This window comes from Condylostylus longicornis, unplaced genomic scaffold (genome assembly GCF_029603195.1).
Source record: "Condylostylus longicornis isolate FDR11 unplaced genomic scaffold, ASM2960319v2 ptg000160l, whole genome shotgun sequence".
NCBI classification, from domain to species: Eukaryota; Metazoa; Arthropoda; class Insecta; order Diptera; family Dolichopodidae; genus Condylostylus; species Condylostylus longicornis.
The window spans coordinates 1,005,271-1,019,071 of NW_026578128.1; the positions used below are offsets into that span (position 1 = coordinate 1,005,271).

Below are 13,801 nucleotides of genomic sequence, written 5' to 3' on the forward strand. Positions count from 1 at the left end.
TTCTACATAATTATAATACAAGTATGTAGGTAACTTGCAATCAAAAATCATCAAATTTTTACCTTTAGAAAATAGGAAAATAGCACATCTTTAAAAAGCTTTCCCTTTTTTTTTTGCTTACGTTTTTGCGTTCGTATGTTAATTAATAAATTTGCGTAATTTTATTTTTGCAATATTCAAATATTTTAAATGGGAAATTATGCAGTTCTATTTTAAATCTTTAAAAGATTTTTGTGATATTTGGATAACATTTCAAAGAAATATACATACATAATATAAAAAAAAAGTGGTGTTGTAAAGTTGTAAATCAGCAAATAATACCACATATCTACCCACATATTGAGGAAGAAGAAAGTAAACAAAAACAAAGATGTTAATGACTAATATGGGTCATGTAATGACCCTAGCCAATAGTATTATTGGAGTAGGAATATTGGCCATGCCCTTTTGTTTTCACAAGGTAAGCAAGATAATTGACAAATTTGAAAACAAAAATTATTTAATTTGAAATAATACTACACACTTTAAAATGAAAACATGACGTGGTGGCCAAAATAAAACAAATATCCATATACATACATACATCTTTACCATAATATATACTTATATAAATATCAACAAATTAATATCAATATTGTTTGTAGCTACTATAATATGTAAATAATCAAATAGATACCATATTTTTGATAATGAAATTTTTTTTGTATTTTTTTTTTTATTTATAGTGTGGGATCGTTTTATCGATTTTGTTGCTAGTCTTAAATTATTTAGTTACTAGGATCTCCTGTTATTATCTTATAAGATCAGCTCTATTAGCTAGAAGAAGGAGTTTTGAATTCCTAGGTATGAATGCACTCACCTGTTTACCATTTTTATTTAAATTTAATTAATATTCATTTTATCTGTTTTGTTGCAGGTTTTTATGCATTTGGTTCTTCTGGTAAATTAATGGTTGAACTTTGCATTATTGGGTACCTGATTGGAACTTGTATAGCCTATTTTGTTGTCGTAGGTGATTTGGGACCGAGAATAATAGCTAAAATATTAGATTTAAATGAAAGTGATAATTTAAGAACATGGGTCATGATAATTGGTATTATTTTACAATTGCAATTTCATAAACATATAAAAAAAATAATATTTTGATATATTTAGTTACTATCTTATGTATAATCCCATTGGGATTATTAAGAAATGTTGATAGCTTATCAGCAGTTTCAACAGCGTCTATCGGTTTTTATATTTGTTTAGTTTTAAAAGCAATAAGCGAATCTCAAGCACATTTAATGGCTAATGACTGGCATGAAAAAGTTATTTATTGGGATCCAGATGGGATACTACAATGTTTACCAATATTTTCAATGGCCTGTTCATGTCAAATGTAATATTAATGCAACCATTAATTTAAAAAATTTTATTCCTTTAATTAAATTATATCTTTTCTAATTATTAGGCAATTGTTTGAAGTAATGGAAACTGTTCCAAATCATTCATTAGAAAAAATGAATTCAATTGTAAAACAGTCTACAAAAATTTGCACATGTGTTTATATAATGGTTGGTTTATTTGGGTATATAGGATTTTGTACTATTCCTTTTACAGGTTAGATAAAATACAATCATTCTAGGTTTGACATTAAATACAATCAGTCATATTTTTAGGAAATATTTTAATACATTTCTCGCCGACATTAAGCAGTGAGGTCATAAAACTTGGATTTGTTCTTTCGGTTGCATTTAGTTTTCCACTTGTAATATTTCCGTGCAGAGTCAGCATATATTCATTAATTTACAAACGGGTAACATATTTTAAAAATTAGAATTTTATTCATAGACATATGAAAGTTAAATCAATAATAATTTCAGGGACATGGAGATGCCTCAACTTATATTCCAGAGAAACGTTTTAAAGTCATCACAGTTTCAATAGTTTTAATTTCATTGCTAGTTGCTTTAATGATACCGTCAATAGAATTAGTTATAGGTTTAGTTGGATCTACAATTGGAGTTGCTATTTGTGTTTTGTTCCCGGCTTCAGTTTATTTAAAAATGTTCTCTAAAATTCGAACATTTGAAAAGACGGTAGCTCAGGTAAACTTGAATTTTTTAATTTTTTATATTAACTTTAAATAAGTTTTACTTAAAGGTGGTTTTAGTTGGAGGATTTTTTTTAATGATACTTGGAACTTACGCCAATTTAAATGCTATTGATGAAAAACGATCTGGTATTTCAACTGAAGCAACAGAGAGATCTGTAATTTTGCAGAATAATTTTCATCAGTCGGATTTATCTATCGCAGATAAACTTGCCAAAAAGGAAATAGAACAAAATTTTGTGCCAAAACTCCCACCTATTATACCTACATCAGATTCATTGAAAGCAAATATATTAGAACCTAAACTTCCTTTTGAAAACCCACCAATAATTAAAGAAAACCCGAAATTACCTTTTGAAACAAATAAAATAATTGAAGAAGAAAAAATAAGTAATTTATCTAATTTGAAGCCACCTATAGAAAGTTCGAAAGTGTCACCCGAACCACCGAAACCAGCTAATATTGACAAATATAAAATTGCTACACAAAATATAAAATCAATTCTGCCGAACCAAGTTATAACTAATGATTCTAAGGTAATTGAAAAAGCATCAAAAATTCAACCAAATAAACTTGATGTTGGTAGTCTTGATCAATCAATAAAAACTAGTGATTTCAAAGAAAATTCAGTTATAAAAACTAAAAAAGAAGAAAATATAAAAGACACACCTTTAGCTACAAACGTGGTTAAAACTGTTAACACAAACAATGTTATTGATAAAGATGCTATCAAAAAGGATGAAGAAATAGCCGCAGAAGAAGCTGCAAAAGATAAAGATAAGAAATTAGAGATAGCTGAAGCTGAGTTACAGAAAACTAAAGAATTATTAGAAAAGAAAGTTGATGAGCTGAAACAAGAAATAGTAAAGCAAAATGAAGAAACACAAAAATTAGTTAATGAAAAACTGAGTAACATAATTGAACAAGTAAAGGAAATTAAAGAAGAAGTAAAAGAAGAGAAAAAAAATGAACAAGCTAAAATTGATGAAAGTCTTAAAAACAATTTGAATATTCACAATCACAATGAAATTATTGAAAAAACACCTGATATCGAAGTAAAAACAAAATTCAACCCACCGCAAGCATCCCTAGTTGCCCAGTTGTTACAAAATCTACCTTCAAAAGAAATTATACAGAAAGCCGATTATGCAACTAATATTACAAGTAATGAAATTACAAAATTAGAGTCAAATGTTAAAATCTTAAATAACGATAACACAGGTATCGTAAAAACTGATTCAAAATCAGAAAAGGAAAATGAAAAATTAAAAATACAAGAAACAAAGGAAAAAGTTTATGAACCATTGTCTTATAAAACCGGTGAAATTTTAAATAAAATAAATGAAACAAAATCACATTTCATAGACAATCGAGCAGCAATACCATTACCATTGTTAATCAATTCAACTAATAATTCTAAATTAACAAAAATTAATAATGACATTGATTCCAATAATCTGAATCAATTAGTTAACAATAAAAATATTTCAAAAGATTTACTGAATACTACAAATTTAAAAGTATCAGATAACAATAATAGTAATATGACTAAAGATTTAAGAAGTAATGTAATGATTCAATCAATTAAAAATTCAAAAATAACTGAAAGTAATATTGAAGCAATCCGAAGGGACATACTAGAGGTAAAAGAAACTAAAACTGAAAATAATGAAAAATTGAATAGAGAGAAACGAGACTTAAATAATTTTGATTATAACCTACTTTTCACTAATAATGATAATGTAAATTGTTTACCAGATTGCATTAAAAATAATGAACCTTTAATATTTACGAATTTATTTACGAACGATCTGAATATTGGATTAAAAATAATGACTGGCGGACGGGATTTGAAATCAATTGATGAAAACAATGAAGATGAAAAACATTCAAAATAAAATACCATCATTTAAGATGAATTTTATTTTTTTTATTTTTCTTGTTTTTGAATTATTTATTTTGAGAGAATTTAATTTTTTGATGCATTTACAACTTATTGAAAAAAAGAAAACCAAATTATTATTGTAAAAAATTTGTAATAAAGAGAAATAACTTATAAAATTAGTATTTTTCATTTGCATCTGTTGAATTTTTGAAAATATTTCCACAGAAACAAATTGTAAGCCATTGAGGATAACATTTCCTTAAATGTTACATGGTTCATGACAACAACACGCTTTTAAATAAATTTGTTTATTGGAATTAAGCCATAGATATGTGATTTGGAAAGAATTCTGCAACATTTTTGTTTTACGAAAAATAACTATCTCTCATAAGTTCAGAATCAGAAGACGAAGGTGGTGCTATTTTTACATCTCTTTGTTTAGTTTCTATGTATTGTTTAATTTTGGTATCTTTACTGTTTTTACCAAAGAGAAATTTTGAATCCATTTTCCAAAAACAGAGCAATTTACTATAAATATAAGATTTATTATACATGTGTACATCTGGAAATGATAAAACATTCTACATTTTACATCAAAGTTGGTTCCAAAAAAAAGAAAAAAGCCAAATCGTAAACCTAAAAATAATTTAAAAAATTTCTACCAAAAACATAATTTTTATTGAAATTTTGATTTAAAACTAAATATTAGATTATTTAAAATTTGAAATTAAAATTTTTTATTTTGATTTTTTATAAATTGATATTTTGATTCCTAATTAAGTACATACATAAATTTGAATAAGAGAATTTCTTCAGAATCGAAAATATTTTCCTTTTTACTTTTTATAAATAAATAAGTGCAGTTTTTCTGGACATTTCATTTTAAATTCTCTATGGCGAAGACGTACTAAATTTTATTAGAAACATAAATAAATAAAGCATTCTAATATATGTATAAAATATATGTGTACTTGATATCTATAGAAAGTAAATTTTCATAAATTTTGCTGCAGTATTCAATCAAGTAAGAAAATATTTTTCAATTGATTTATTAGGAGCTTTAAAGAATAAAGACCCTTTTGAATTACATATATCGCTTTATATTTTATATTTTATAAGTGAACATAATAAACTTAGTATTAATTATGACTCTTGCTAATCTCAAACTGAAATAGAAACTAAACATTTAAAATTTTTGATATTTCATAAAAATAAATTTAATATTTATTGCAACTTTTTTAATTATTATCAATAAATAAATTTAATAATGAATGAAATAGTGTGTTAACATGGCAAAAATAAATTCGATAAATTCGAAAATTAAAAATAATTTATGCAATTAATTTACTTATTATAAATCTAGAATTAAAAACATATTTTACACAATAATTTAATTTTTTTTTAACATTAAAAAAATTATTTTTTTTTTTGTTTTGAAAAAATATTTGGAAATGAGAACAATATTTTATTCAACTACATTTTGAAACATCTTATTCTATCTTTATTTTCAAAAAATTGCATAAAAATAATTGATTTACATTAAGTTTCTTAAAAATATTTATATAAATAATTATTTTTAATGCTTTGATTTAAATGAATTCAAATCATGTAGAACCTAAAATTAAAAATATAAATATTATTTATTTTATATACATATTTATTTTAAAAATAATATTAAAATCACCTCTAATACGGTGGCAATACTCCATGCTTGTGTACGACATGAATCCCTACAATATGAACCGTTTTCATTTGTTAATTCTGGTAAACCACGCCAATGTGATGTTTGTAATTCTCTTAGATGTGCTTGCAAAATGTGCCTAAATTTTTAATTTACATATAAATATAAAATAATAATAATGATATATATATATAAATTTTAAGACTTTTTTATGAACACAAATTATTACCATGTTTCTGCTACAGTTTCACGGATTTTTCCATTCTTTTTAGCAAAAATTAATCTAGCTCGTAAATAAAAACCGATTGGCCAAACCCATTCAGGTCCTTGATGATAATTTGCACCATGAGCGACAGTAGGATCTTGTGAATCATTGCTATTATCATAATTTCCTTTATATGCCCAATCACCTGGATCCAACGTTTTCATTCCAAGCGGTCCTAAAATGTGTTTTCTTGCTTGTTCTAAAGCTTCCCATGCATTATGTGGTTCAAATATTTCAGGAGCCACTACCATCGCAATTGGGAAGTTACAACGTAATTGATAATCAGTCCATGGTTGGCTTGCACCAAATGAATCTTTATAAATGTTATGTTTGTTTACATATTGGCCAGAACCAATATCAATGAAAAATTTATCTTCAAAATTTTTCATAATTTTATCGGCCCATTCTTTATAAGTCCAAGTAGTTTTTTGCCCATTTTTACCGGTTCTTTCGACGCACTTGTATGGTATCCAGCCATGTTCGCTGGCTTCTTGCATAAATCTAAGTACACTATATTCTAAACCAACTAGCTCTACCGCGGAACCATCACGGGGTGTGCTTGGTTTTCCACGATTTCCAGCTTTTTCTGATGAGCCCATTTTATCCATCCAAGTTCCACAATTAGCATCATTTCCACCAAAAACAAATCCAGTATCAGGATTTATTCCAATTTGATTATTGAATCCCTTTTCAGTCATATGAGCATCTATAGCTGTTCCGGCATTCCTTTCTCGATAAACCAGACCTTGGAAATGAATTTTTAAAGCTTCTTGCATTACATCGTACAGCAGTTGATCCTTTAATGAATATAAGAAGTATGCAAAAATTATTAAAACAAAATGTTAGCTATATAAAGAAAAAATACTTACATGCGCTCCTGCTGGTTGAGTTTCTGAATCGTCGGTAGGGAATAATCTTGAAACTTTGTCGTTCAAAATCATTTTACCATTTGGCGCTTCATGAACATAATCTTTAATACTTTGCATCCACCACCAAACTGCGTCACGGCAATTGAATCTTGGTTTTGTTCCATTATCCAATAAATTGGGTATCAAGCCGTGACGTAAACATTGACCAAATCCTATTATAATGTAACGAGCTTCGTTGAAACGACCAGTCAACAACATTAATCCTCTCATCGAAATAAAAGTATCTCGGCCCCAACACCTCATGTACCCAGTTGCAAAATGTGTTAAACCAGCTGATAAAGTTACAAAACGTTCTGGTGCTGCTGGCGGATGTATGTTAGGACTTAATTTAGGAAGATCAGCAGATTTACACCTTGCTAGAAATTGAAGAGATGCCAAGCCAAGAGATTGAGGAAATGTAGTACCATTTTTAATAAAACTGTAATGATTAAATATAAATAATATTGATAGAAAGAGAAAAATTCAACTTACTCCGGCATTTGACTAAAGCATCGAGCAACTAAAGTATCATATATGCCTGTTAAAATAACATCAAAATAGCTTGGTATCAAATATCGGGGAATTTGTCCAATTTCTCCAAATTGCTTTTGCATCCAAATTGCTAATTCCTTTGTGTTATCATGGTTTTTTAAACGGTTAGCACAATAATCCATCATCCAATTTCCATCTCTTAAATTATTGCAAAGAGGATGGCCCAAATCGTTTCTTGGAGCTATTTCTGTTAACAAGGAGATAAAACCTTGGAGGCCACAATAAACTGTTGGTCCAAAATTTGGTATATTGTAAGCAGCTCCACCAAAACCCATATCACGTTCTTCAACATCACAACAAAAAAGTGCACGATTCAGATCAACTAAATCTAATTTAGAAATTATGTTCTCTAATTCATTGAAAATTGTTCCTTTTTCATCATGAAGCTCTTGTACAATTTGGTTAAGTATATTTAAATGTGGTCTTATGTTTGCATGTATTGATGCTCTAACCGCTACAATAGATCCAGGTTTCAAATTAACGAAATCTAGCTGGGTTATATTGCCTTCAGTTGCGGAAAATTTCTTAAATATTCTCGATTCTGTGAGTGGAATATGCTCTTTGAGTTCAACTTTGTATTCATTAACACCATTTATGTAATCATTATCTTTTTTAAAGCCATAGGGTCTATCAAAAGGCTTTCCACCAACATGAGTCATTTGAGCCTCTAATATAATTTCATCTAAACAACCTTCAAAGCGAAGTGAACGAACTGAGGTAGGACCTGCATCAGGATGTGGGTTGGAGAAAGAACAATGTGCTACTAATATTACGCTTTGATGAGAAATGGGATTGTGTCGCGTGATAGCTACAATATCAGGATGCATTTGATCCACGAAAACCTTAAATTAATGTTTTATGATGTTTACAGTTTTATAAACCTTAAAAACTGAAAATACCTGCGAAAATCCTTCTTCTGCTAGCTGTCCATGAAGTAAATTTAAAGCCCGTTTAGCAGATATAATTCCTGTATTAAAATTCACATTTTTGCCCCATTCTTGATATTTTCGTTCTTCATCTACAACATGAATCTATAACAAAATAGCCTCGTTTAAACAACAATCCTAAAAATTTAGAATAAATTATATTTACATGATGCGGAACGAGCTCATCGTAGCCTCTATTACTTCCAGTTGCACAACAGGCCATTGAAACAACAGCTGCGCTGGGAAGTAAATCAAATATGGATCTTTTATCAACAGGAGATGGGTTATCGTGTGTTAAATCTAAGAATAATGCATGCGCTATTGTTGGTGCAAGAGGTCTTTTCGGTGATGAATAAAAAGCTCCTACTGGTTCACCACCATATCGATATACAAGACGACCTTCCTCGTGACAATCCCAGGCGGACATAGCCTCTCGAATCAAAGACGTTATACCCAATCGGTTTACAAATATATTATCAGTGGCATCAGAGTTTGTGAAAAGTTCAGCAACCACATATAAATTTGGATTTATCTGACGAGCACAATCGAGCAAATATTCAGCAACATGTAATGGCGTTGAATGACAATTATCTAAACGCACACCATCAAAAATTTTTGCTGTTGTTTCGACATATTCTCTCATATGATTCCAAAGACGTGGGTTGTCTTCAGGTTTATCACCAAATCGCAATTTTACACTATCACCCCAGGCAATAAGTTCTCTTTTCAAATAAACATTGGCACGACCTGGTTGCTCCCGAGCAAAATCCTTAAGTGGATCATCACAACCCATCACCCAACCATTATGGGCCATAAAGAATTTGCCTTCCTCACCATACATAGCCTTTTCAATTTCGGTTAAACTTTTACCAGTCATACCGAACTTTGTGAAATATCTGGAGAATATTGGATATTTAACAGATACTTCTCTTATCATAGGTCCACCTTCTTGAACACGTTCGTATCGAACTCCAGCCAGAATATTATCAACAGCATATGTAAGATAACCTTGGATTTCTGCACGTATTGCTTCATTCAAAGCATCCAGATGCCGTCTAAATTCTTCAGCACATTTTTTTAGCCGACATTCTTCATCGAAACAATCTGAACGAAAAGCATTAAAAATTTCTAATGCTAAATCAAAGTCGATTGTTGAAGCCAAACGTTTATATTCCGGATCTTGTTTAATTTTAACTTCATTGTATCTTTCATGCTTTGCAACACGCTTTGGTGGCTCACGTTTACGCATTTCTTCAATAAATTTATTCGTATAAGCATTTGCATCACATTGATAAAGTTGAGCCAGATCAATTCGTGGTAAATAAACTGTATGCAACTGGTACTTTAATGCTTGAAGATGATCTTCTGTTTGAATTATTTGTGGAACACCAACATTTTCGAGAGCTCCTCCAACAATATCTAAAGCGCAATCACTTAGCATTGCATCCAATAAAAATGCTGGTCTTAAATAAGGACATGTAGAACAAGAATATGTAGCCTCTGGCATAGTTTCTAACCAATCGGATTCATTAGCGGTATGATTTAATACAATATCACAAATAGAAGCAATCTATTAAAATAAAAATTAATATAATTTTATTAAAAAAGAAGTCATTTTCATTTTTTTATTATATACTTACACCCCACTCTTCACGACATTTTTTAATTACAGATTCAACAACACTAAATGTCATCAATTCACCCTGACTACTAAAATCAGGATTAACTTTCAATTGATTTCTCAATGAATAACAGGAACGTGATCCACCTAATTCTTGAATTGGTGTAAAATGTACAACATTATAACCAGATTCTTTAGCAACACGTAATTTTGCTTCCCAAGTATTTATTGGTCCTAAACATTTTGATAATACTGTTTGACATCGAACTGAATTTAATGGTATAATTTTTTTTGCTCCTTCTGGTCCTACAATTAATTCTGGTTCAACTTGAATATAAAATGAACCATCACCATGATTTTTTTTTTCATCTTTATTATGATATTGACCGAGACCAGTAATTTCATCTCGATTATGTAAAAAATAAAAACGAAATGTTCCAGATCTATTTAATTTGACTTCACAATAAACATCAACATCAGAAATAATTACATATGGATTATTATTAACATTATGTAATAATTCTTCACCATGTTTGCCATAGAACATTAATGGCCGATAAGTAGTACGAATGAATTGTGCTAAAATAAATATTATATAAGTAATAATAAATTAATATATGAGTTCAATTAAAAATTAATTGTAAAAATTTATTATTCTTACCTTCCTCAGGAAAATTCGTATATAATGCAATTTCTTTACCAAGAAATGATGGACCAGGTGTAAGACGTACAATTGATCCTTTTTTAACTCGATAAAGTGTACTTTCAGCATGAATTTTATCATCATAAGCAATAGATAAAACACGTTGAATGTTTGCCATTGTGGTTTCTGGTATCTAAAAATATTTATGAACATATTTTGTATAGATTTACAAATAATATTAATTAATTTTTACCTCTTGAACTTTTATGTTGTATAAAATTTCTTCTTCAATAATAATCTCTTTTGTTTTGCTGAATTTTTTGACTTTCTGTAAAAATAATTTGAATTTCTATTAAATAGATGAAGTGTAAATTTAAAAATAAAAAAAATTTATAAAAATATTTTTCCCAAAAATTTAAAGTTAAAGAAGAATTTGATTGAGAAATTTTATTGGTTTCCAATTGGAAAATGTCTACTTTTGTCATTCCTATGCATTTTATTTTGCTCTCTCTAACCGTAAACTTATTAATACTGTAATAATATCAATAATTCTCTCAAAAGAGACAAGAGACTCCAAAGTCTTGTTAATATTTTAAAACTTTTATAAATATTTAAAATTTATTAACAAAAACTACTGTTAGCAGAAATAAAAGTGCTGCAGTTTTTTTCAACGCACATTGAATATTTAAAATATTTTTTATTAAAATATTTTAAATAATATTATATGTATAATTATATTTACAAATAATTTTCCTGTGATTAGGCGTACAATGTAAATTTCTAATAGTTGTTAATTAAATTTGAAAGCTAGTTACCACACAATAAGTTATAAAATTACATTTCTGTGGTTGCTAGCGTATGAGTTTTAGAATAAATTAAAAAATAAGAATTTAAAATTTCTAGAGAGCCACTTGTATATAGGAATGATTTTTTAAGAATGATCCTTTTCTAATAATTACATTTGCTGGCTACATCTAATTTAAAACTAATTATAATCTTATAATTAGATTTCTTATCATCTTTTTTAATTTTGGAATAATAAAATTTTCACCCATTTTTCATTCAACATCTTAATTACAAAAAAATTAAATTGCATTTTAACATACCGAATTAAATTTAATTGCATTTCCCATTATGAATTTTATACTTGATAATGTTAGTCGAATTAATAAAATATCATTACAACAAAATATTATAATTTTAGACAAAACTGTTTTACAAATATATAAAAAACGAAATAAATATTTAATTATCATTTCTCGATACGACATTTATTTTTTTTTTTTTTCATAAATTTTACAAAATTTATTATTATTTTAAATTTTTTGCACTTCTTATGAGTTCATTAGGAAATTCATGGATTTTGTTAATTCAATTAAAAAAAAAATATTTAAAAAACTAATTTCCTTTTCTTTGTCAAAAAAAAAAAAATAAAATTAAAAAAGTTTTAAGAAAATTTTCAAGGGTAATTAAAGAAATTGGAAAAAAGACCTTTTCCCTTCTAAAACTCTAAAACAACTGTTTAAAAAAAATTTTTAAAAATGAAAATTAATTTTCAATAAACTGATTAAGATAAAAATCTGTTATATGTATATATGTAAGTATTCACAAATTCTATTGTTTCTTATTTTCTGTTGTTTCAAAATTATCAAAAGTAAAACGTATTTAAAATCAGTGTTGTTAGTTTCAACTTGTTTTTCAGTAGCCTTTTGTCTCAAAAAAAAAAGTAGTGTCGAGAATTTTAGCGTATAGTAATTTGGGGTTAACATTTACACCGAACAAAAAGTAACGGAATTAATCCAAAACAAATATTAATAAACTTAAGTCTTTAATATTCCCCCTTTTAAGATTTCGCGTTCATACTTCATATTGAAAATGGCAACTGCGAGTTTTCCACAATTTGAAATTTCAAGGTTAGACGTTTTTTTTCGGCGGTAACGTTTTTCAAACAAAGTTCTAAATTTAATTTTTTCAACAATTGTTGTTGTACAAGCGGTTTTTACAGTAAGTTGTTAAATAATTTTTATAAACGAATTCAAATAATGACATTTTCTGGTATAAATGCAAAAAAGAAGTAAAAACAGTAGTACAAAATACTAAAATATAGTAAAAAACTACAATTGTAGTAAAATTAACAACACTGTAATTATAATATGTATAACACTAAAAATTATAACATTTTTTTAATTTACAATTTATTGTAAGCCTGTATAAGCACATAAGTCTTATCTCTTTGCTCTTTGATTTCTAGGTTGATGAGAAAATTGGCAAACTGTTGAGTGCGTGATGGAAAAAAAAAATTATAATAATAATATTATCAACCATTAAAATAAATTAAATTAAAAATTATTTAATAATTAAATGATTAATAATGCATTATAGATAATCTAAAAGTTTGTTTTTTTTTTTAAATTTATTATTAATTCACAATAGTGCTGTGAATTTTATGCGCGGCATAATAATCTTAGCTGAAATACATACATACATCCATCAGGTGATCCTACACAATCCAGTTTTAAGAAAAGAGCCCTTTTGCTTTTCAAATAATTTTTTAACCATAATTCTAATTCTATTAAATTCTTCACTCTGTTCTTTAATCATTAAGTTAGGGTTGTCAGACGTACAGATTTTCATATATTATTTTCAGATTTATTGTTCAGAATTAATTTTTTCGCAAAAGAAAGTTTTCTCTGAGAAGCTGGCGTTATATATCTACTGTCTTTCTAAATATATTACGCTTTTTGATGAAAAAAACTGTGTTTTCAATTGGTAATTGGGTATAATTGTTCAATTCAAATTAAAACACAACAGTGTTACGACACATACAAGAGCAGTAACAGGAGGTTTTGGTCTTCAAAAATTTTCAAATAAAATTTAATTTTTTCTTTATTTTCTCTTTAAAAGAATAAAAAAAAAATAAAAATTGAGTTTTTTATATCCGAGAGAAAAAAGTTTATCCGGAAAAATGAATTATTTAATATGTTTTTTTTTTCATCCTACTTCGCTCCCAAGGGGGGCATAGGGCATAACTATAGTAAACAAACATGAACGAGTGCCTGACGTCATTGAGTTTACTAGGTAGATAATGAACCTACCGTAGTTTTTTGATTATATTATATATTCAAGATTATTTGAACCTGAGCGATCCTTCAGTTAAAGGACCAGTACATTTAATAAGTACATTTTTGAAATTTATAAACGTAGATAGATGTATAATAAGTTTGT

General features: G+C 27.6%; 2 protein-coding genes across 2 annotated transcripts; one reads left to right on the forward strand and one right to left on the reverse strand.

The window, feature by feature from the left end:
- The first annotated feature begins 63 nt into the window (after positions 1–63).
- LOC129616029 (putative sodium-coupled neutral amino acid transporter 10) lies at positions 64–4,142 on the forward strand. Its single transcript, XM_055531455.1, has 8 exons — positions 64–460; positions 726–843; positions 917–1,093; positions 1,156–1,381; positions 1,454–1,602; positions 1,662–1,798; positions 1,866–2,090; positions 2,146–4,142. The coding sequence occupies exons 1-8, from the start codon at positions 371–373 to the stop codon at positions 3,991–3,993; spliced, it is 2,970 nt and encodes a 989-aa protein (XP_055387430.1). The 5' UTR covers positions 64–370; the 3' UTR covers positions 3,994–4,142.
- A 1,094-nt stretch (positions 4,143–5,236) lies between these two features.
- LOC129616030 (glycogen debranching enzyme) lies at positions 5,237–11,822 on the reverse strand. The gene is made up of 11 exons (XM_055531456.1): positions 11,683–11,822; positions 10,830–10,904; positions 10,595–10,769; positions 9,953–10,512; positions 8,479–9,882; positions 8,286–8,417; positions 7,327–8,228; positions 6,796–7,273; positions 5,891–6,723; positions 5,665–5,800; positions 5,237–5,595 (listed from the first exon to the last, which is right to left on the reverse strand). Exons 1-11 carry the CDS (start codon positions 11,707–11,709, stop codon positions 5,557–5,559), a joined length of 4,761 nt encoding a protein of 1,586 aa, XP_055387431.1. The 5' UTR covers positions 11,710–11,822; the 3' UTR covers positions 5,237–5,556.
- Positions 11,823–13,801: the final 1,979 nt, after the last annotated feature.

Bases quoted from the DNA above. Each gene is read 5' to 3' on its own strand.
- LOC129616029 (XM_055531455.1), top strand. From the start codon at position 371: ATGTTAATGACTAATATGGGTCATGTAATGACCCTAGCCAATAGTATT. The intron at 1,382-1,453 runs GTAATATTAATG...TCTAATTATTAG, and splicing joins ATGGCCTGTTCATGTCAAAT to GCAATTGTTTGAAGTAATGG. The intron at 2,091-2,145 runs GTAAACTTGAAT...TTTTACTTAAAG, and splicing joins TTGAAAAGACGGTAGCTCAG to GTGGTTTTAGTTGGAGGATT.
- LOC129616030 (XM_055531456.1), bottom strand. From the start codon at position 11,709: ATGGGAAATGCAATTAAATTTAATTCG. The intron at 8,418-8,478 runs GTAAATATAATT...ATTTTGTTATAG, and splicing joins ATGAGCTCGTTCCGCATCAT to ATTCATGTTGTAGATGAAGA. The intron at 7,274-7,326 runs GTAAGTTGAATT...TAATCATTACAG, and splicing joins TGCTTTAGTCAAATGCCGGA to TTTTATTAAAAATGGTACTA.